The following is a 24792-nucleotide window of genomic DNA, read 5'->3' as shown; positions in this document are numbered from 1 at the left end:
AGTAGGAAAGGAGTGAGGGATGCGATTAAATAGTTGAAGTAGATTGAGGAAGGCACTTGTGATGAGCACTGGGTATTGTATGTAAGTGAAAATCACTAAATTCTACACCTGGAACTAATATTACACTGTATGTCAAGTAACTGGAACTTAAATAAAAATTTGGAGAAAGAAAAAAAATTTGACCACTATTTCTTCAAAATTTTCTTAGTGCCCTTCATGCTCTTCTCTCCTTCAAGGACCACCCAATTACATGAATATTAAATTCTTGATACTGTCCCATAGCTAATGATGTTTTTTCATTTTTTAAATTATTTATTCACTTTTTCATCCTGCATTTCATCTTGCATGGATTCTGTTGATTTGTCTTCAATTCACTAATCCTTTCTTCATCAGTACCTAATCTTCCATTATCCCCATCAAGTATATTTTTCATTTCAGACATTATAATTCTCATCTTTGTAAGTTTAATTTGGGTTTTATTTTTATATGTTACTTATCTATATAGCTCTACTTCTTAAAATTGTATGGGATACCATTCTAGTAACTACTTTAAAGTTCTTGCCCACTATTTCTAATATCTGTATCACTTCTGGGTTGATGTCCAGCATCTGGTTACTTTCTCATTATTGTCTTTTCCTGCCATTTTGTACCTAGTTGTCTTTGATTGGATGTCAAACACTGTAAATTTTATCACGTTGGGTACTTTTGTATTCCTATAACTCTTCTTGAACTTCTGGGAGGCAGTTAAATTACGTGGAAACAGCCTGATCCTTTCAAGTCTTGCTTTTATGATTTGCTATGCTGTCTCACAGCAGTGCTTATTTTAGCATTAATTATTCCCCATTGCTGAGGTAAAACTTTCTAAAATATTCTACCCATATTCCAGGAATCCTGAGGTTTTCGAGTCTGGCTGCTGCAAACAAACATTATTCTTGGTCCTATGAGAATGCAGGCCAGTGTTCCCTCTAATCATTTTGGGTAATTCTGTCCCTGGCCTCAAGTAGTTTCTTCATATACATGTGCCAATCATTAGTCCACTGAATACACACACACACACACACACACACACACACACACACACACAAACCCTTCAGATCTCCAGGGTGTCTTTCTGTTCATCTCTCTCCTCTCTGGTACTCCGTCTAGCAAACTATAGCTGCCTTGGTCTCCCAGGCCCTCAGAATTGTCTCCTCAACTTAGGAAGAAGCTGGTCTCTGCCTGTACTCTTCTCCCTCTGCAATAGTCTGTAAACTCTCTCAAAGCAGCATTCTGCAGCAATCATGAGGCTCTTTGTTTATTTCCCATCTCTCAGGTATTACTCTCCTTTATTGCCTAATTCCCAATTTATTAAAAAAACAAAAAGCCACCGTTTCAAATATATTGTCTATTTTTCAGATATCTCAGGTAGAAGGGTAGATCAGGCCCTATTACTCCATCTATACTGGAAGCAGAAGTCTTAAGCATGTATTTTAGCTATTATTCCTACTTTAAAATAACCAAATGTAGCACAGCAAAGGGAACAATCAACGAAACTAAATGGCAACCTATGGAATGGGAGAAGATGTTTGAGAACAACATATCTAATAAAGGATTAGTATCCAAAATATATTAAGAACTTCTAAAACTCCATACCCAAGAAATGAATGATCCAGTTAAAAAAAATAGCAGAAAACATGAATGGGCATTTTTCCAAAGAAAACATATAGATGGTCAGCAGACATGAAAAAAATGTTCAACATCAGTCATCATCAGGAAAACAAATCAAAACTACAATGAGATAATCACCTCACACCAGTCAGAATGGCTAAAACCAACAACAGATGTTGGCAAGGAAGTGGAGAAACAACTCTAGAAAACAATATGGAGTTTCCTGAAAAAGTTAAAAATAGAACTATCCTTCAATCCAGCAATAGCACTACTAGGTATTTACCCAAAGAACACAAAAATACTAATTCAAAGGGATAATGCACCCTTATGTTTACAGGAGCATTATCTACAGAAGCCAAATTATGAAAACGGCCCAAGTGTCCAATGACTAAAGAACACATAAGAAAGATGTGGTACGTACACACACACACGCACACACACACACACACACAGCAGTATTACTCAGCCATAAAAAGGAATGAAATCTTGCCATTTTGGATGGAGCTAAAGAGTATTATGCTAAGAGAAATAAGTTAGTGAAAGACAAATGCTATATAATTTCACTCATACGTAGAATTTAAGAAACAAAACAAATGAGCAATGGAGAAATGAAAGAGAGAGAGAGAGAGATGCAAACCAAGAAAAAAACTCTTAACTATAGAGAACAAACTGATGGTTACCAGAGGAGAGGTGGGTGGGAGGATGAGTGAAATAGGTGATTGGGATTAAAGAGGACACCAGCTGTGATGAGCACCAGGTGTTGTAGGGAATTGCTGAATCACTATATTATATACCTGAAACTAATATGTTGTTATTATTATTAATAGTATGTTAACTAACTGAAATTTGAATCTAATTTTTTTAATTAATTAATCAAATGTCACAAAAGTATTTGGTAGGTTATAAGTATCAGGCAATAAGGAAATTATGGTAATCACAAATCCCTAAATTTTCATTGTACTTAATTTGTCTTAAAACTTTACATTTTAGATCCAAGATAATCACCTCATCTTTTTATTACTCTGTTGTCATCAATTCTATCTGGTAGCATACTCACCATCTAAGAGAATGCAGTGAAATGTAATTGAGACATGACATTTTTTTTTAGTTTTCCACTCTTACCTAATTAAAATTCCAGAAAAAATGATAATAAAATTTCTTAGTACTTCCATGAAGTGTCATTTAAGCAGTAAAATGTAGAAACAAATACTTAAGAATCCAGGATGCCTATGAAATATAATTTCTTTGTAGTTATGTTTCTTAAAATGCTTCATAGTCCATTAGAAGCAGTTAACTCTGTTACTTTTTTCCTATTATTTATTAATTTTTATCTTATAATAGAAATAGGGAAAAATAGAGAAATATTACATAGTATTCTGATTACAAGATCAGAGTCAAAATGTCCTTATTAGAGATTTAACCTAATATTTGGTTTTATATATGAATCATGGTGAAATTATTTGAGGCATTTATAACAGATAATATCTAACTGAAATTCGATAAGTGTCTGTTGAATAAGTGGATTATAACAATAAGTTATTACAATATGGAAGATAACCCTCTATTAATTGAACACAATACTACCAGTTATAGGAAAGAAAAAAAAATAATGGGAGAGAATATTCCCAAGTTTATGCCATGGCAGAGACCTTAAAATACAACATAGCAAAGAATTTTACAAGTGGAAGTCTTTCTGACATCTTGCAGACTGCCTTCCCGTTTTCAGAGATGAGAAAATGGAGACACAAAACACATATACCTACAAATAATAATAGTAAAGAGTAGTAGAACAAGGACTGTCTTCTGATTGCCAATTTTCATCCCTTCCACCAAACAAATTAGCCATAACACTGCTTACTTTTTAACTTCTCCCAATGTCCTAGGTAGTGCTAAATAAATAGTAAAATTTTACATAAAAGAAAAAAATTAAGTTTCCTACATTTTAACTTACTAATTTTCAACTATGAAAATAATGAAGCATCCAATTTTAAAATCATTTCAAGTGTATAAAACATCATCTACATGTTGTAAGACAAATTTATTTTAGTTTTTGTGGAATTTTATTTTCTTAAAAATTTAGTTTTTAAATGCTTATTTCATACGCCCTCCTCTATATCCCACCTTAGATTCCTTAATCCAGTAGTTCATAACCCTCCTACATCCCAAGGCCTCTTTCTAAAACAAACATTTTGTAATATCTCTTCTACTACCTTGAAAATGAACCCAGAGGTAAAATATCCTAACTATATGTATAATTTTTAAGATATATATTTCCTAACTGTCTCATAAAGGGGGAATACGTAGTTTATAAAAAATAGAGCATATTTAAATCAGTAAATGCTCAGCCACAATGTCATAATAAAGGAATTAAGTGTTTGCAGCTATGCAAATATGGTCAATTTTCCACCTTTTGTCCCCCATTCAATAAATATGTCAGAACAGTAGATTCAGATGAACAATCATGCTGCTTCTAAGAACCTTATATGTTCATTAAGTTTTATGTCTCTTGGTGGTAATGGTACAGAGGAAAATTGCCACTGGGCTATTGAAGGTCACTGGTGTTTCCCCATCTAAGATATTCTTAATGCCCTACTGCCTCACTACTGGCCTGCAATAGAAGTGCTGGCATCACTTGGAAGTTTGTTAGAAATATAGATTTTTAAGCCCTATCTTAGACCTACCGAATTCAAATCTATACTTTATTTTACTTATTTTTTTTAAGATTTTATTTATTTATTCATGAAAGACACTGAGAAGTAGGCAGAGACGCAGGCAGAGGGGGAAGCAGACTCCCTACAGGGAGCCCAGTGCAGAACTCGATTCCAGCACCCTGGGATCACACCCTGAGCCAAAGGCAGACACTCAACTACTGAGCCACCCAGGTGCCCCTCAAATCTAATTTTAGTAAGATCGTCACATTAGGGGGATCCCTGGGTGGCTCAGCGGTTTGGCGCCTGCCTTTGGCCCAGGGTGCAATCCTAGAGTCCCGGGATCGAGTCCCACGTCGGGCTCCCGTCATGGAGCCTGCTTCTCCTCCTCCTGTGTCCCTGCCTCTTTCTCTCTCTCTCTCTCTATCATAAATAAAAATAAATAAATAAATCTTAAAAAAAAAAGATCGTCACATTATATGTATGTAAATTAAAGGCTGAGAAACCACTGGCCCTTCCTGAGGGACATTAACAAAGGGTAAGCAAACTGCACATAATTTTTTTTAAATGGTGATTTCAAAACTTATTCTGAAATAAAAAACATATTTGAAAATCTCTAACAATATTTTGCATCTAAATTGATAATAAATATTTGCCATTTTTATGAAAAAACTAATATAAATACTTATTAACTCAAAGCCAAGATCTAGGGCCAATTAATACTCATTCACTCCATAAATACTAAGGTTCCAAGTGTAAAGCACTGTGCTAAAACCTGTGAGGAAAGAAAAAGTCATAAAATAGGCCAAAACTACTGTAGTTAAAGATTAAAACTCCTTAGAAGAAAATGTAACATACTTTTGTATCTATCAAACACAATTCTAAGATCCATAGAGATTTAAATTAATTGAACCAAACTTCTATTTTTGAGGCCACCAGTTTCTGAATGGTATTGAGGAAACAAATTACTAATAATACTTTAAACTGAAGTTATATTCCTTATGAGTAGCTTCATTCACTGTCCATTTCAACCTGCTAGAAGATCCATTCTACTAAGAAAGGCAAGTGATAGGAAGAGAAAACGAGAAATAGAGACAAGATGCGGGGGCGGGGGGTGGCACAGGTGGGAAGAAGAAAGAGGGAGGGAAAGCCTGAGAGGGGGGCACCTGGGTAGCTCAGTGGTTGAGTGCCTGCCTTCGGCTCAGGTTGTGATCCCAGGGTCCTGGGATCGAGTCCCACATCGGACTCCCCACAGGGAGCCTGCTTCTCCCTCTGTCTAGGTCTCTGTCTCCCTCTCTGGTCTTTAATGAATAAACAAAATCAAGGAGGAAAGAAAGAAAGAAAAGAAAGAAAAAGAAAGAAAGAAAGAAAGAAAGAAAGAAAGAAAGAAAGAAAGAAAGAAAGAAAGAAAGAAAGAAAGCCTGGGAGGGGGACAGGGAGAAAGTAGAATAAGAAAACAGACTTAAAATCTGGAAAGAGCCATCAACAGATGAATGGATAAAGAAGATGTATATATATATACACAAGAAAACAGGCTTAACTGAAATGATTTATACAGTAACATAAGAAAATGGGCAAAGAAAGCAGACATATCAACAGAACAAGAGAACTTAACTACTTTCTAGGGCAGGAGTTGTCCATCATTTTCAGTTAAGGGTCACAGTAAATATTTTAGGCTATAGAGTTGTATGGTCTCTTGTAACTGTTCAACCCTGGAGCTGGAGCTGAAAATAGCCATAGACAATAACTAAATGAATAGGTACAGCTGTGTCCCAGTAAATCTTTATTTAAAATAAAAAAAATAAAATAAAATAAAATAAAAAAACAGGTGGTAAGCCAGATTTGGCCCAGGAGCATAGTTTGCTGACCCCATGCTCTAGGGGAAAGAGTTCAGTGGATTAATAGATGCATACCTAACAAATTGCTGTAGAATCTACATTTTAAAATAATAAAATAAATATTCTTTTTTTAAAAAAATATTCTTTTTCTTGCTTATGATAAGGCAAATTGAATTATTCTTGAAGAGAAAGTATTTTTCAAATAAAAGCTTCTACAAATTATAACCAATTCCACTTTTTAGGCTTAACTCCTCAATCTGGGATTAAACTCTAACTTCTTCCCTGGCTAGAGTAAGTCTTATAAACAAAAGGAGGTACTGACTTGACTTATGTGAGGTTCAGAAAGGAAGGATATACATACAGGATATACTTTGAGTCATTAAGGTACACACTTACTAGTAATGACAGCCAAAGTCACCAGGCAAAAGAGAAGAAGGGGGAAAAAAAAGAAAAAAAGAACTTGCTCCCCCACAATTAGTTGTGCATTCAGGCTAATACTTTGTCAACAGAAGAACAGTTGACAGGTAATCTTGAAAGAGATATATTTGTTCTCACCACCACCTTCTTCAAGGACTAGAGAGATATGATTCTAGCTTCCTTACAAAGATGAATTAATCATTCACAAACTTATTGGATTTATTTTTAACACCCACAACTTCCTGATGAAATGTATTCCAAAATTTCATCATCTATTATGTGATCCAGTGTTCTAGTACTTCCTTTTATTCTCCCTAAATCTATCCTTCTAAACTCCAAAGGAAACTATCTTACAGGGATCCCTGGGTGGCGCAGCGGTTTGGCGCCTGCCTTTGGCCCAGGGCGCGATCCTGGAGACCCGGGATCAAATCCCACGTCAGGCTCCCGGTGCATGGAGCCTGCTTCTCCCTCTGCCTATGTCTCTGCCTCTCTCTCTCTCACTGTGTACCTATCATAAATAAAAATAAATAAAAAAATATTTTAAAAAAAAGGAAACTATCTTACACACCTATCTAGTTTTTGCAGAATGTATCTATGTTCCCATTACCCATTTTACTTAGTCATTCATTCATTCATTGAAAATCCTACCTCCCCTGGCTATGATCTATTTTTTCATGCAAATTCATACACCGTGACTCTAATAGTTGCCATTTTACAGACTTTATTGATCTCTAAAGTCCTGTGTAGCAGACACTGCCACTGTCCCAACTCACACTTCCTCATCATTTACAGCACTGTCTTCTTACCACATTTGAAACACTCTGCCTGAGTACTTTCTCTGGCCATACTAACAGGCTTGGCCAGTGAGTTCCAAAGAGTTAACATTCTCCTAAGAAACAACCCTAGACAAATAACAAAGGGGAGATAGAGAAAAATACCCCAATCTCCTTGCCCATTAGATATGGTAACCCTGACTCCCAGAAGTCTCAGTAAAATTGACACACATTTGCCAAAAGAGATAACCTGCTCTTCAATGTGCCTAGTGTTAGGCTCTTCAATGGATCATTGCTCGCTCCCTATAGGTAGTGCCTGGAATTGCCTTCCAAATAAACTATATTATCTGCTTCAAGTGGACCTCAATCTAAAAGGGTCCTCTAAACTTAAAATTCTTGAGTTCCTGAGATTTTACACCGAGACATGTTCATAGCATTTCAGCCAGGAAACCATCATAGTTTTGCCCAAAGATAGGATTACATTGCTTTGCTTTTGCTAGTTTTCAAAAGAACTGGTGAAATCATCATTTTATTAATCTCATAAAATATAGCAACCCATTGTGGTGACAACTTTAAGCACTATAAAAAGTGACTTTCCGTTATCTGTAAAAGGTGAATGCTCAGAACCCACCATCCTATTAGTATAATTTTAGGTTTGTTTTTCCACAAACATGTTACTTTATAATTATTCACGTGGAAATTTATTAGCCATTTCTAGACAACAGAAATAGTATAAATGAGATTTTTTTTAATTTTCCATACAAATAGGAATATGGTATAGAAAAATAATCTCCCCATGAAAATTCTTCATCCTCCCCTTCCAAAGGTAGGAAATATAGGACCATAAATACTAGTTGTGAAAGTCTAACATTTTGAATATGAAGAAGCCCGTAGAATTGAGCCCACACAGTAATAACAGAGTACCCAAGAATATGGCAAATTCAAGAAATCCCTTCATCTGTATCTGCCTGCTTGGAAAATTACCTCATCTTTCAGCCCAAGACTGAACTTTTAGAGGTATCAGTAACTTTCCCCATTCTCTTACCTCTTTCTTCTGGTCGGTTCGTTCAAGGCAACCTCTCTAAAATTCTTCAAACCATCTCTTTGTCATTCCCATCATCCCTATCCCAGTGTGTCTTTCCTATGCCAATAGCCTTCTACCTAATCCTCCGTTTTATCTCATTTCTTTATTCTGAAAGTCAGAATAAACCTAAGATTATTCAAACCTCTAATCATCCAAGTCCTGAACATCACTTCTGGCATTTATATAAAACACATGGACATTTACATTACATTTAGACAACTCAGTGCCTAAACATTTCATGTATTTTTATTTCTGTTCAGAATGAAGATTAAAAATAATGTTTACCTAAAGATTAAACAAAATGTTTACCTGTCTGAAGCTATGTCACTGGCAATTTGGTGCTTCACTCCTGACCCATTTTTAATAGAATCCTGTCTTGTGAGCCCATGAGATCGACTTTTCTCCACTGCAGGTACAGATAAGTCACCTGAGGGTCCTTGGAACTGGGCCTGCTCATGCACTTTTGCTTTCTTCTCCTGAGGCGCCTCCTCATTCCGCATTCCTCGCAGAATCTTCTGATCAGGTTGCTGTGATGTATTAGATCCACTATTATAAAACCATGCTCCTGATTTAGTGAGGATTTCTTGTTGTTTTCGGCACAAATTACATACCCACATAACCTGCACATGAATACACAGGGAAGAAAAATTAGTGTCTCCGAAAGTCAAAACAAATAAAAAGAGAGTTCAAACCAATAACAACAAAAAAATCATATGGTTATCTTTTCGAAGTTAAAATGTAATCCAGATTGACTGCTACCATTAATTATATTATATGTATTAATTATCTTACACATCTTCTCTTTTAACTTTGTCAGCATAATTACAATGAAAACAGGCAATGGTTAACTGACAGCAGAAATACCAAACTAGAGTGCCAAGTTACTAGCTATTTATCTGTATTCCTTAATTGCTTTTTATTTAAATTAGGGGTATGGTGTAGTATAGGAAAGTGGATTTTGAAGTTAGACAGACTTGGGTTTCAATATCAATTCCAAGATTAGAAACTTTGCAACCTTGAACAAAGTACTGAACCTCCACATCTATAAAGCAGTTTCCTTTGTGATAAAAAAGGGAAATAGGGATGATAATACTTTTTTTCCTACATTGTTTTGAGAACTAAAGATTGGAAATAATTTATATAAAATGTCTAGCACAATGCTTGGTAGATGTTAGACTTCCAGAAGATTGCCTACTATATTAGGTTAATCTTCTATCACTAATTAATTATAAGCTTCTTGAAGGGGTATTTGTTTCTTTTAAGTAGCTCTTAATGGTGAAAATAAAGTTAGGAATATGTTGATCCTCAATAAAAATCTATTAGTTTCTCAAAATCAAGAAGAATACTTGATTTTTTTCTTTTCATGTCAAAAAAACTTACCACTTTAACCATTTTTAAATGCACAGTTCAGTAGTGCTAAGTATATTCACAGAATGGTGAAACATAATCTATACTCATTAAACAGAAAATCCTCTTTCTCCCTCCCCCATCCCCTGCCTGGTAAGCACCATTCTACATTTGTTTTTTTAATAGATACATTTTTCAGATTCCAGAAATCTAAGAATGTTATAACTACTATCTTTGTGACCAGAAAACCTTCTGGTCAGAAAAAAGATTCTAAGAAATCTTTTTCAATTAGAAAAAAAAATAAAATTCTATATTGATGAAACAAAAGGTTTATATTTCAAGTGAATGTTTTCTGTTGTTTATGTCAAATAATGAATCTTAACACAATTCTCAAAATTGCTACACACTTCCTCATGGTTTAAGTAAGTTACAATAATAATAGATAATCGCAGTAAAAGAAGATTCATTTTGGTGTTTCAACTGATACAAAGATGTTTCTGTAAAATGCCACTTAAAGTTTTTAATTGCCCTCATTCTCATTCTTGTTCATATTGTTTTGTACAATCCATATCATGCAACATTGTACTTAATCATTTTATATTATTTTGTTATCTCTTTGTTTTTTGGGGTTTTTTTTTAAGATTTTATTCTTTTATTCATGAGACAGAGAGAGCGAGGCAGAGACACAGGCAGAGGGAGAAGCAGGCTCCATGCAGGGAGCCTGACATGGAACTCGATCCCGGTCACCAGGATCAGGCCCTGGGCTGAAGGCAGCGGTAAACTTGTGAGCCACCCGGGGTGCCCGTTATTTTGTTATCTCTTTGAACTGGATATACAGTTCTTTTTTCCCCCCGCAGCTAAACTCAAAGTTCACTGGGGACAGGGTTTATATCGTCTATTTGTCATAAGGAGACACTATCAATCACAGGACTGTTAGACCTTCTAAATGCTTGTTAACTTGAATTCTCTTGAAATCCTTCTCGAGGAAAGATAGTAAGATATTCAATGTTATTACACTAAGATTTATGTCTCACTGATTTCCAAAAGAATTAGTCATCAAAAATGTCAATAATTGTGCCTATAAGTAAACTAGAAATTATTTTTGATATAAAATACCAAAATCTCACGCAAATTTAAAAAAAAAAGAAAAACCTCATCATACAAATTTCTTTTGGTTTGAATATTCATGAAATATATTAAACTCTCAAAAATGAAGTTTCAACCAAAATCTTCAGCCTTCTGATGCCATCTTGTGACAAACGTTAGTATTGCAGTTCTCTCTTAATGTGAAAGGTATACTAAATACAGAACCGTAAAATGTTAAAATAAAGTTTGAATTTCAACGTTTCTATCTTATTCTAAGCATTACTATTCACATTATAGTGATAATATAAGCTATATAACTTCATGATATGAATTCATCTAGAATAAGTCAGGGCATTGAAGAATAATACCCTTTGTGCCTGGTAACTGACAATAAAACGATAGTGAGTTTGTGAGACAGACAGGTATCCAATCACAATCACCTGCAGAAACAACCTATCGTTGCTTCATTATTTGTCACAAGGCAAGCAGGTTACTTAAGCTCTTCTGGAGCAGAGATTCTCAGACTATCCCTGAGACAAAAGCACCAGTATCACCCGAGGAACTCGTTAGAAATGCAAATTCTCAGGCCCCATTCCAGACCTACTGACTCAGAAAATCTGGGGCAGGACCCAGAAACTGATTTTTTTGGCAAATCTCATAGGAGATTCTGATGCCTGATAAAGCAAGAGAACCACTGGCTGAAGCAGATTCCCAACTTGATATGAGGAATGGGTTATAGGTATGCTCCTCAGTAACTACAGAAGACCATGAGGAACCTCGCCAATTTACCTCTGTGTGAACTATTCATCGTACAAATAGTAATATTAACATTCCTGTGTAGCCCAAAATGAGAACAAGACTTGGAAGAACGATGGGCTTCGTTCTCCTCATCTGTTAAAATCCAGGGAATACTGATATAAGATAAATGAGTGTAAGGCTGGAAGGATGCTGTTCGATTCTTATTAAAGGCTCTTTCTATATTAATTCTCACTCCAGACTCTCTGGGATACCCACATTGGCTGCTACCTTTCTGACTACATGCTATATTCCCTCCTATATGCCAGCTTTTAGTATCCTCATATCCTAACACCCAATTCACATTCCTTTTCTTCTTTTACTATCTCCTCCCATTCTTGGATTTAATAGTTTATTAATCTTTACAGTTCAGTAAACCAATCCACTCTAAGTGTAGAAACCGACACTTTCACTTTCACTTGTAAGCCCTTCACACACATGGATAGCAACTTAACTTCTAAACTAAGGATCCTGAGTTCCATCTCATAAACACATACACGTGTGTATGTAGGCGATGACTTTTAACTAACTGGTCATGAAATGATTAATGTCTATTAGAAGTAAATGATGTGTCTATGAAACAGAATTAAACTGACTTGGAAACAAAATCACAGGGCTCTTGTTAATGAAATGCTTTAACTAATCAAGTTAATTAGCAAGTGTATCACATGATGAATTCTGTTAAAAACAGATAGTAATATATATGTCCATAAATAGCAATAGTAGGGCCTATTAGTTTTGCTGACGTTCATAAATATCGAAAACACCCAGGCCCTGAGAATACAAACACATATAGAATTCAAAATTATAAGGTATTATTACCTTCATTTCTAAATATGCCAAACTTTTCAAAGTAATATAGCAATATTAAGAGATAATATGAAAAAAAAATAAGAGATAATATGACCCAAATTTGCCACACATTATCATATGCTCCGTTCTATAAGCATCCTTGGTGGCTTTGAAAGGGAGGGGGGGAAAACTAAGAAAAATAGAAATATTTCTTTAAAATTATATGATTAATAAATGCAATAGTTAAACTGAACAGCCAAAGAAGAGAAAAACAAAATTATGTCAAGTGCATACAATAAAAGAATTTAAAGCTCTGCAAAACTATAATTTTCATCTAAATAGGGACAATAAATAATAGAGTAATTCAGAGACAGGAAGGATTATTGGTTAGACCATAGATCAAGCTCATAAGATCCAGTTAACTCTGTACAGATTATAGAATTTACTAGACTCCACTTCTAATTATTGCCTGCCTGCTTATAAATGAGTGTATTAGTAAGAAAAGAATATAAAATGATCAGCTTAATCTGTCACATGACTAGAACACTGAAAGATCCTGGCCATTAAATTTCTTTCTTTCCTCCCCTAGAATGCTGAATTTCTCAGTCTCTATTGTAGTCAGGGATGGCCATGGCCATATGACTATGTCCTGGCTATTTGATTATAAGTGCAATGATATGTGCCATTCCCATGACCATTAAAAAACTCTCATATACTACCATCATGCTCTTCATTCAAGTCGTAGGGGAAAAAGGAGCCAAAAAAAAAAAGGAGCCCAGGAACTTGAATGAGCACCTGGAAGAGAGTCCTCTGCTGATCAGCCACACTAATGCAGACTTCATGTAAATAAGAAACAAACTTCAATAACATTGAGCTACACAAACTTTTTGAGTTTATCCTTTACACTGATAGCATTACCTTAACTAATTGAGAATCTTTTAAACTACATGTTGTAGTGAGTGCGTATCCCCAGCATAATCTTCATACGTGAAGAACAATGCATTACTAAACTTGCATTACAAAAGTGTTTCAGTGTTGGTCTGGAGCCAGCTTTCACTGAGTCATAAGAACCAGTGTGCACATTTCTTCCCAACTCCACGTTCAACAAAGTTATGTGGGTTAGCTTGAAATCAGCCCTGCTAGGTGTATTTCAACAACAGAAATTGGAAAATGCCACAAACCTGGGCTCTTTCTTACAGAAAGCCAGCTATTAATCCAACCAGTAGTATTAAAAGACTAATATTCCATTCAGTATTAGTATGTAAACTTGGATGAAGCTGTAATTTATCATAAAAATTAAGACCATAAAACTGCAATTTATTTATAGATGGGCAAATAGCTATTCACACTGATTCATTCATTATTTATTCATTCCTACAATATTCACTAAATGCCTAGTATATACCACACTATGCTAAGAGCTGGTAAATACAGTTCAACAGACATAGACTTTACTGTGGTATTTAAAGTGTCATGGAGAGACAATAAGCAAAACAAATAATTGTACAAATATTGTTTCTACTATAATTATGATAATTCTGCATTCACACCACAGATCCCTTCATGCCTTCTTCTCCCCTGGCCCAGGCTGTGTTTGAAAAAAACAAGAAGGGTTCAGAAAAGATCTGCAAAAGACCTGGAAATCCAGAGAGGCTCAATCACAGCATTACCATGAAGTGTTCCCATTACCAGGGAATTGCCTGGTACAGATCTCTGTGTCTCAAAAGGCAGAATTCAGTGGAACTTGTAACTACTAACCTGTAAGTCCCTCCCCCAGCTCTGTCATGGTGGATTTGGAAAGGTGAAGTACTGGCCCATGTCCTAGAGGGTGCACATTTTCAAATATGTTCCTTAAGCAACAGAGAGATCACTATACTCTCTATATTCTGGATTACCAAACAAAAATCAGAAACTTTGCTTCATCTAATACCCCAAGACAAACAGCAAGACTTTCCCAAATTCCCCATGAACTACATGCATGGCCTCTCTAGCTACAGCCACATCTGCAGACTGAAGCAAAAAAATTTTAAGATGTCTTCCATACGTTTCTCAGCAAATAGCAGCAGTACAGAAGAAGCCTTAACGTGGAACATCTCCAAATCCTAGTTCTTGCAAACTCTTCTCTGTTACCAATTGTTTTGCTTTGAAAAATTACTTGCAAAGAAACATAGCTTACTTCTTTATTTTTTATCTGATTTTTCTCAAGAGCATACTAGACACATTTTTTTAAAATCTCATATAATTTTAGTTTGTTAAATACCTCCATTGGATAAATTCTCTATTTCTGATATTTCTTCCCTGCTGTTTTCCAAGAAAGTGTCTTAGTGTCTTATGGGGTTTCTGCTACTGGAATCTGCAGCTCATGTACTTCAGAGTCTGGTTCTTTTCTCAATTTTGACAGGACTGTGCTCCACTATTGACTTGATCTCACCTCAGCTACCAAGGCACTGCAGACTCCTAATCCCCAAATAATCCTCCATTCAGCCATGGCTCAAGTTATCTGTTCTGAAGCCTCTTCTGCAAAGTCATTTTATCCTTCATTTCTCATTCTTCAGTTGAGGAAGAGTGTCATGACAGGGACATGCAGCTACTTTTGTGTCCTCCATGCCATAATGAACAAATGATAGTTCTGGAAATGAATGCTGGCCCTTTCTTAGCCATGATGCACTGCTGAATTCACTCTTAAGTAGCCATGCATGAGGTGGGTGGGTGCTAGAGCATCATGAAAGGCGATCTCTTCCAAGAACCTCAAATATTAAGAAGGGTAAAAACTGCCCTTCAATTTAACTAATATGCATCCTCCTCATGGGTCAAAGCCTGGAAAGAAGAGATTAGACCATATCTGACCATCTACTGGCCTTACCTCTGTCTTCTTTCTCTTTCCCTCCAATGCACAAGGTCAGAGGGGCCGGCTTTTCCCTGACTTCCCTTCTCTGTATACCTAACGCTGTCCCCAACTACCTTTGGACTTGAAGTAATGAGCTTCAGGCTTCCCAATCTGTAGCTTCTCGTAACCCACTCATTGCTTTCAATGGCAAAAAAGAAAAAAGACGATGGCTTACTGATTAAAGAATTCAAATTGGGAGGCACTTCAACTATAATATACCTATTATACCATGATTTGAGCATTGTCAGTTATGTTCGGAGATTAGTAATTGCCTAAGTACAAAGTATGGACCAGATCCATATGCAGACCGAGAAGTCCTAGGAGCTTCAGGTTTCTGATAAAATGGCTGATTCCTCTGGTCCGGAAAGGAGTTGTGGAACAGAAGCCTGCAGGAGATGGAAAAGGAACCTAGTCCAGGCAAGGCAGTCCCCAGGGAATCTAACAATAGCCTATACTACCTAGAGTTGATGTTACTTAAAGAAAAGATGTTAAAAGTGCCAAGTTTTATAGCAAAATTGTCAGTAATCTAATATATTTGAGACAAAACATCAACGGTAAGAGGGCCTGAGGCAAACATCAGAACTAGAGAACAGAGCCAGTTCAGAAACTCAAATGGAACAATCTGTGTAATGACTGGGGGAGGAAAAAAAAAAAAAACCACTACAACCTATGGTTGAGCTTTAACACACTATACATAAATGTTAATAGTAAGATCGTTCCTTGAAAAACCAGCAGTATTGTAAGTATTAAGGGACCCATTCACTTTTTGAGCGCTCCCCAAAAAGAGTTATCAAATGAAGCTGAAACTGGTTTCAAGCAATTAAGTTACAGAACTGAGCTGGTTAGATCAAATGAGTATTCCATTGCATGACCTTACAGCGAGTATCAATTAAATTAGAAAAGTGAGACAGTCAGATAATTGAGTAGCAATATCAACAACTTTATAATACCCATAACACGATGGGTCCATCTCACATTTTGGCAACTTGAGATGCCAACTATTAATTAAGAAACAAGAAATGATAATGATAATGGAACACAGGACAATTAAGTTGAAAATATAATGACTTATTATAATATCATGCAGTCGATATTACTTAAATTTTAGATTTCTGCCCTATTTATCCAAACAAAACACCCACCTGATTTTAAAAAAAAAAATTTAACTCACACTTAAAGCCCCAGAGAAATTTAAAAATTAAAAATTCGAGTGAGCTCCACCACCCTGCCTAAACTTAAACCTTTACTTCTCTTTCCACTTTCCCTAAACTCAATTTTTATATCTACATATTAAAGTAGTGATATAACATATATGCTGTGATATAAATATGCTGTGATATTTATATAATATAATACAATATGCCGTGATATAAATCTTAACTTTTAATATCTTTCTGCTAAAATGGACATACATGACTGTTATAGAAAGACTTTTATTTCTGCACCCGGCATTTTAGCTTATAAATTTACATAAAAATAAATTAAACTAAGATAAAACAGAAGAGATATTAAACTCCTAGAAAAAGAGATCAGATTTGTGGTTACCAGTGACAGACTGGACAGAGGAAAGCGGTCAAAAGGTACAAACTTCCAGTTATAGTACTAAGGATGTCATGTACAATAGGAGGACTATAGTCAACACCACTATATAATATATAGGAAAGCTGTTAAAATAGTAGGTCCTAAGAGTTCTCAACACAAGGAAAAATTTTTTCTTTTCTTTTTATTGTATGAGATGATGGAAGTTAACTAAAAATTAAAAATTAAAATGTTAAATGTTTCCTTTTGAATAGTAAAATAATAATGTAAAAAGAAAAACCACCATCTGGAAGAGGTTTTATTGTAATGTATACAGTTTAACAAAGGGTATGCATTCAGAATATTGGAGAGTTTCCAAATCCAGTAAGAAAGAAACAAACATGACAGTAGAATAACAGGTCAAGGAATGAATATGCAATCCCACAGAGAAAGCAAATTAAACAATAAAGAAATAAAAAGGTGCTAGGGGGCTCCTAGGAGGCTCAGTCACTTGAGCATCTGACTCTTGATTTCAGCTCATCTCATGATCTCAGGGTTGTGAGATCTATGTTGTGTGGAGCCTGCTTCAGATTCTCTCTCTCCCTCTCCTGCTGCCCTTCCCCCTCTAAAAATTAATAAAAATAAATATTAGAAAAAGACACTTAACCTCATCAGTTAGAAAACACAAATATAAAACAATGAGTTACTATTTCACTTCCATCAGTTTGGCAACATTTAAAAGTCTGAAAATACCAATCATTGGAGAGAAAGTAGAGGAACCAATACTCAGAACAGTCCTCTCAGGGCTATAAAACATTTCAACCAGTTTGGGAAGACATTCTGCAGTATCGAGTAAAAGTGAAAATGGCTCCCTATCTGCTCTATGACCCAGAAATCTTACATCTACTCCAAAGGAATTCCCAAGCATGCACAAGAAGACATGAATAGGTATGTACATGGAACACTATCTCTACTACAAGAAATTTAGATAACCTAAATCAACATGACAATGGATAAAGTGCATCATATTCGTGTAGAATTCTATTCAGTAGTCAAAATGAATGAATTGGGTTTTGATACATCTAAATTTTGAAATAACTCAAAATATAGAGTTAAATAAAACAAGCTTCAGAGAAATAAATACAGAATGAACCATGACATAACATTAAAATATGGCAAAACACTAAGATTTGTATAAGATTGGTATTATTCTCTAAACCTCTTGACATTTTTGAAATGTTTCAAAATAAAAAAAGAAGGAAAAGGAGGAGGAGACGAATGTGTAAGAAAGAATGTCAGACTAGTAACCAATTAAGATAAATTGGACTAGTGAAAATATTTATTGAAATTTATAATCACACTGAAAGCAAAGATATATTAAACAAAAGTATATTAGTTAACTGAGAAACAATTACTGAATTTTCAAACAAATATTTTTTAAATTACAATATAGCTTACTTTCAGGAGTTTTTATATAGAAGGGTGTGAGTAAAGGAGTCAAGTATATAAAAAGTAACCAAGTAGTTGTAGATATTTCGTACTGTTTAATTTTCTTTTCATCAAAGCATGTGATTTATTTTTTTTAATTTTTTATTTATTTATGATAGTCATCACAGAGAGAGAGAGAGAGGCAGAGACACAGGCAGAGGGAGAAGCAGGCTCCATGCACCGGGAGCCTGACGCGGGATTCGATCCCAGGTCTTCAGAATTGCGCCCTGGACCAAAGGCAGGCGCCAAACCACTGTGCCATCCAGGGATCCCAAAGCATGTGATTTATTTTATAAACTCTGTTCTAAATTGAATGTTATCAAAAAACTAGGGAAGTGGTTGCCAAAGTAGTCATTTAGAAGATTTTACTTATATATTATTATCAGAATAAGGTAATTGCTGCCTTCATAATAAATATTTATTTAACTTTCAAATCTCATTTTAATTCACAACTGCATTTCAAGTTTAAATTTTTCTATGTAATTTTTTTAAGACAACTCTTAAAATCATAGATATACCCAGCAAGATTAAGGAAAATAAATGTTTCTGCAGTTATTAAGTTTCCCCACTAGTCCATGCTACAGCACTTTGTTCAAGCTGAACCCACTGGATTCTCTCTATTTTTCCCTAAAAATAACTTGAATTTCAGTTAAAAATACAATAACTTTAACATAGTTAGAAAGTGGTTAAAAATACAATAACTTTAACATAGTTAAAAAGTGAGTTGAGGGACACCTGGGTGGCTCAGTCGGTTAAGTGTCTGACTCTTGGTTTCACCTCAGGTCATGATCTCAGGGTCCTGGGATCAAGTTCCACATCGGGCTCTGCACCCAGAGTTCAGTGCACAGTCTGCATGAGATTCTCTCTCCCTCTCCTGTTCCTCTCCCCTGCTCTCTCTCTAAAATTATTTTTTTAAAGTGAGTTGAAAGAGTATATTATAAAATATGTTAGTTAGAATAATTCTTTTCTACTGCATATTGACTGACTCAAAGATTTGAATAAATACAACAGTACTCTCAGTTGACAGTTTTCTTTTCCATCATTTATAAAAACTTAAAGGTTATGATATATAAATTATAGAATTAGAAAATCATTTCAACAATTTTTTTCATTTCAATAAATTTAAAGTAAAATTATGATTTAAAAACAGGGGAAGCAAGATTTAATTTTTCTTAAGTAGAAAGCATATTTACCAGAAGATTTTATTTAAAATGAAAAACAACATGACAGTTTCTGAAGAGCACATGTTATAAAAGGAAGGAGGCCAGAACATAATTATATGAAGGTTATCAGATGGCAAAGATGATTATGCTTCAACCAAATTGAAGAAAATAGGGAGTATAAAACTAGATGCAATCCTAACATAATACTAATAAGATATGGTGATGTGGAAATCACTGACACACTTAGGGGAAGACATTTTTAAGGAAGAGATAGTAATTCAGAGAAAAAAACTTCCAAGTATAAAGTTTACTTGCTTCATTTACTTGCTTCTCAGATTCTTACTAGTAATTCTTTAAAACTTTAAAGTTAAGGAATAAAACTCTTTGGGATCTTCTGCAGTTTCCTGTGAGTAAATTTCCAGAAACCATAGACTACTATAAGGACTTCCTGTCCTTAAATGTGCTCTTGCTCCTGTAACTGCTAAAAGGAAATCACATCCCTGATCACATACAGTCATGTGACCTACTTCAAAGCAAGGTTCAATATAAGGCAAGTCCAACCTGACCTGTCCAAGTGAGATTTACTAGTCTAAGAATTTATAATTCTAGTGTGTTGATACACTACCACAACACAAAATTAAAAATACAGCCTTATATCTAAGCTTCAGTGCATTTGTATCTTGATTCATCTTAAATTTAACATGCCCAAACTGAATTCCAGACCCTCACCCCAAAACAACTCCATCCAGTCTTACTCATAGCAGTTAATGGTGACTCTGAATCCTCCCAGTTTGTCTCAGGCCAAAAATCTTGGAATCATCTTTTTCTACCGTATCCCACATAGATCCCACCAGAAACCCTTCTTGGTTCTACTTTAAACTCTATACAGAGATGACATCTCACCACCTCCAGCACAACCACCCTGGTCTAAGTCACCACCTGCCTAAATTATTCCAATAATCTCATAACTGGTCTCCCAGGTTCCATCCTTTTCTCACTTTTCCCATTAATCTATCTCCACAAAACAATCAGACAAACCTTTTAAAATATTTTAAAATGTAATTCACATCATGTCACATTTTTTGGTTAGAGAATTTTAATACTCCCCATTTTGCTCAGAATAAATGCTGAAGTCCTTAAAATGATCCAAAAAGTCCTCCTCAATCCCAGTCTCTAATTGTGTCTCTCAACTATTCTCACCCACCTGCTCTACTACAGTCATACACTTCTTACTATTTTCCAATATATCAAGCATGCCCCTACCATAGAACTTTAGTATTCACTGTTACCTCAATCTGGAGTGCTTTTCCCCTACATATCTGCAATGCTAATAACTCCCTCATCTCAAGTCGTCACTCTTAAGGCTATCCAAATTAAATTTTTAACACCACCCGAAAGTATCCAGATTTTAATTTTTTCCAGCGCATTTACACTTTCTTAATAATACTTAATTATCTTTATTACTTATGTTGTGTGCATCTCCTAATTAAAATATATTCTCCAGATAAGTAAGAGATATTTGTCTATTTTTGTTTACTCTCTATCCCGCATGCCTAGAAAACACCAAGTTCAAGGAATAAGTGGATTAATATATTAACAATAAGTATGTAGCACTTATATATTTCTCTCTTTAAAATGTTTGCTTGCCAAATTTCTACAACCTAAATACATGGGCTTTCATAAAACTGTCTTTCAGAAAAAAGTAAGATTTAAGAACTTTCCAGATTCCAAATGTTTATCACTCTTGACTGTGGTGATGGTTTCACAAGTATATGCATTTGCTCAAACCTATCAAATTGTTTACATTAAAGATGTGCACTTTTTTGTATAACAATTATACCTCCATAAAGCTAATAAAATAAATTAAAAACAAAATTGTGGAAATCGCCTGCTATAAGGAGTTCAATAAATTGACAGCAGCAAATTCATAGACTAAACCAGTGCTTATCCAACTGCAATGTGCACTTGAATCACCAAGGAATCTTATTAAAATGCAGATTCTGAGTCCTGGGTCTGAAGGCAGAGATGCAGGGATTCTGTGTCTTTAACAATCTCCCAGGTGGTGCTGTTTCTGCAGGTCTGCAGACCACACTTTGCATAGCAAGGCTCTAGTTTGTAATCTCTGGTTTGTAACCAAACTCTGGTACTAGTAAGAAAGCCACCCCTATAGCCACCATTACAAAATGCCTCCGCCACAGTTACTAACAACAATAATAACAATAAGTAGCATTTGCCAAGTTCTCCCTATGTTACAGCAACTCTTCTAATTCTTGTATATTTATTATCCCATTTAATGTATGTAAATTCACCTCAGTTAATAGATGAAGAAACTGAAGATTAAGAGGTTAAGTCAAATAGACAATGTTTTCCAGCTGTTAAGTAATACCATCAAAATTCAAACTCCAGTCTCTAATGAGCAAGGGACACTAGATTTTTCACATTAAGTCCATTTTAAAACTCGGGTAGCAGTTAAGACTGCTACCCAGTGTCAAACCTCTTTGACTCACATCTGATTCTAGGCATAGCAATCGTGGACAGTAGTGGCAGCAACTGAACCCAATTCACCTTCATACCTACTGGGATGGATCTAACTTTTTTTAAGGAAAATAACAAATATTGGTGAGGACGTGGGATATTGTAACCCCTGTACCTGAATAGAAAGGAACATAAAATGGAGCAGTCACTGTGGAAAACTTAAACAGAATTAACACATGACCCAGCAATTCCAGTACTAGGTAACACCCAAGATAATTGAAAACATATGTTCACAGTACAACTCATAAATGTATGCTCCTCAAAGCATTATTCATAATGGCCAAAAGTGTAAACAATCCAATATCCTTCACTTGTTGAGCAAATAAACATGTGGCATATCCATACAATGGAATATTATTCAGCCATAAAGAGAAATGAAGTACTAATTCTTGCTACAACACAGAGGAAACTATAACATTAGGCCAAGTAGAAGTAGCCAGACACAAAATGCAACATATTTATATAAATCCATTTATAGGGACGCCTGTGTGGCTCAGCAGTTGAGCCTCTCCCTTCCACTCTGGGCATGATCCCCAGTATCCTGGGATCAAGTCCCACATCAGGCTTCTTGTGGGGAGCCTTCTTCTCCCTCTGCATATGTCTCTGCTTCTCTCTCTGTGTTTCTCATGAATAAATAAAATCTTTTTAAAAATCAATCAATCAATCAATTTATATGAAATTTCCAAAATAGATAAATCCATTGAGAAGGAAAGTAGATTGGAGGATGTCTGGGTGTGAAAGGAGATAGGAGTGACTGCTAATGGCTATAGAGTTTCTTTTCAGAGTGACGGAAATGTTTTGAAACTCAATATTGATGATAGTTGCACAACACCGTGAATATACTTAAAGCCACTAGCTTGTATACTTTAAAATAGTAGACTTGATGTTCTGTTAATTTTGTATCAATTTAATAATTTTAAAAATACTTCTATAAAAATTCCAGGCCCAGATGGTTTTTCTCTTTTGGGGGGGTTTCTCCACAATCAGATCCTGACCTAAAGTAAAGTAGTTTATTTGAAAGATGATCCCAAAAAGTACAGTAAAAGAGAGGGAAAGTGAAATATGTAAAAGCCAATAAACAGTCAAAGAGTAGGCAAATGAAGCTTGGTCTTGATGGAACCCTCAGAATCATCATATTAAGAAGCAAGAAGTGGGGTATTTATCTATTAGCTCATTAGCACTTCTGTCCCTCTCCTTTGGGTTAAGCCTACTTCATTGGCCATAAAATGCTCGTAAGCAGAGAGATGCAAGAAGCTATTGGGATGTTCAAGAAACATTTGTATGTGTCATCTGGGGTGGGCTGAAGTCTATGAGTAGGGTACCTGTAGCAATAATTATAATTATACAGGTGGCTATAATTTTACAGGTGGATTTTACCAAACTTCTAAGGGACTATTATTAATTCATATCCTATATAAATTATTCCATAAAATTCAAGTAAAAAATAAAAGCCATATATCTCATTTTATCAGCCAAATACAATTTTGACATAAAATAAGCATAGGTCAATTCTACTCATGTATATGTAGAGAAAGTCAAAATTAAGCTAAAACTTAAATAATAAAATCCAAAACAACTAGAGACTGTGTCCTATCACAATCAACCACCATTTAACTCCAAGACTGTAAAGATGGAGCAACATCAGAAAATTTAGTTATATACTGCAATATAACAGACTAAAGAAGAAAAATCATATGATTACCCCAATCAATGAAGAAAAGCATAGGATAAAATTTCACACCCTTTTATAATTTAAAGAAACTCTTAGAAAATTAGGAATATAAGGAAATTTCTTTAACTTGGTAAGAGAAGTAGGCATAAAAGAGCATTTCCTTAAATTGGTAAATATTTTTCAAAAACCTTCAGCAGAAATTAAACTTTAAGGGAAAATTATAGATCTGTCTGACCAAATAAAACTGTGCTTTCTCAAATACTTCCTTAAAGTATAAAGTAAAACTTCATATTTGCAAGATAAAGTAAACAGAAGAATCTGATGTATATAACAAAACTGTAAGACGAATAACCCAGAAATATAGATGCTGATTGTTCATAGAAGATAGAAGATAGACTTGAAACTGTAGTTCAGTTATATTGTTAATGATTTTGATAGTTCCATAAACTATAAATAAATATAATGTGGAGTTTTTCATGTCAATTATCTAGAGTTACCAATTTTCAGAGAATATTTTCAAATCAGACACTATCATACCTCAATAACAATAACAGAAACTACAGATGACCAAATTCACCTGGCAGTCTTACCCTGCATGTAATCATGATTTTCTTAACTTAGCTTCTCAATACATCTGTAAGGTATTCATTATAGATAACTTACAGATGGCTTGAGAACTTCCTGTTATACATACATGATATATATTATATCCTTGTAGATTATTGATATAAGTAGAGCTGCGATCAACAACTAATACCAATACTTGTTTATTAAATGTGCAGAGTTTTCTTATGTGTTCAGAGAGCATTAGGGATGCTACAGTTATAGACCAATGACTAAAGATGGTACTGGTTAAACAAAATTAGAAAATTAAGGAAAAACCTAATTGTGATCTCAGTAATACTGAAAAATATCAGGGCACCTGGCGGCTCAGTTGGTTAAACAACTAACTCTTGAGCACAAGGTCACATCTTGATCTCAGAGTAGTGAGTTCAAGCCCTGTATTGGGCTCCATGCTGGGCATGGAGCCTACTTTAAAAAAATATTAAAAAAGGAAAAAATGTTTAAAAAAATACTGAAATATCACATGAGGGTAAGAAGA

At 35.0% G+C, this 24792-nt stretch overlaps 1 protein-coding gene across 5 annotated transcripts in view; it reads right to left on the bottom strand.

Annotated features, from left to right (window-relative positions):
- Nucleotides 1-24792, bottom strand: part of RIMS2 (regulating synaptic membrane exocytosis 2) — a 583644-nt gene that overhangs the window by 408291 nt on the left and 150561 nt on the right. For all 5 annotated transcript variants that reach the window (XM_055314266.1, XM_055314267.1, XM_055314268.1 and 2 more), the window contains exon 3: nucleotides 8717-9027. In XM_055314266.1, coding sequence (XP_055170241.1) covers nucleotides 8717-9027 — 311 coding nt within the window. The remainder of the gene's footprint in view (nucleotides 1-8716; nucleotides 9028-24792) is intronic.

Source organism: Nyctereutes procyonoides, unplaced genomic scaffold (assembly GCF_905146905.1).
Source record: "Nyctereutes procyonoides isolate TBG_1078 unplaced genomic scaffold, NYPRO_anot_genome, whole genome shotgun sequence".
Taxonomy (NCBI): domain Eukaryota; kingdom Metazoa; phylum Chordata; class Mammalia; order Carnivora; family Canidae; genus Nyctereutes; species Nyctereutes procyonoides.
Note: the sequence above shows the minus strand (reverse complement) of the source record. Positions and strands in the feature narration are given on the sequence as shown.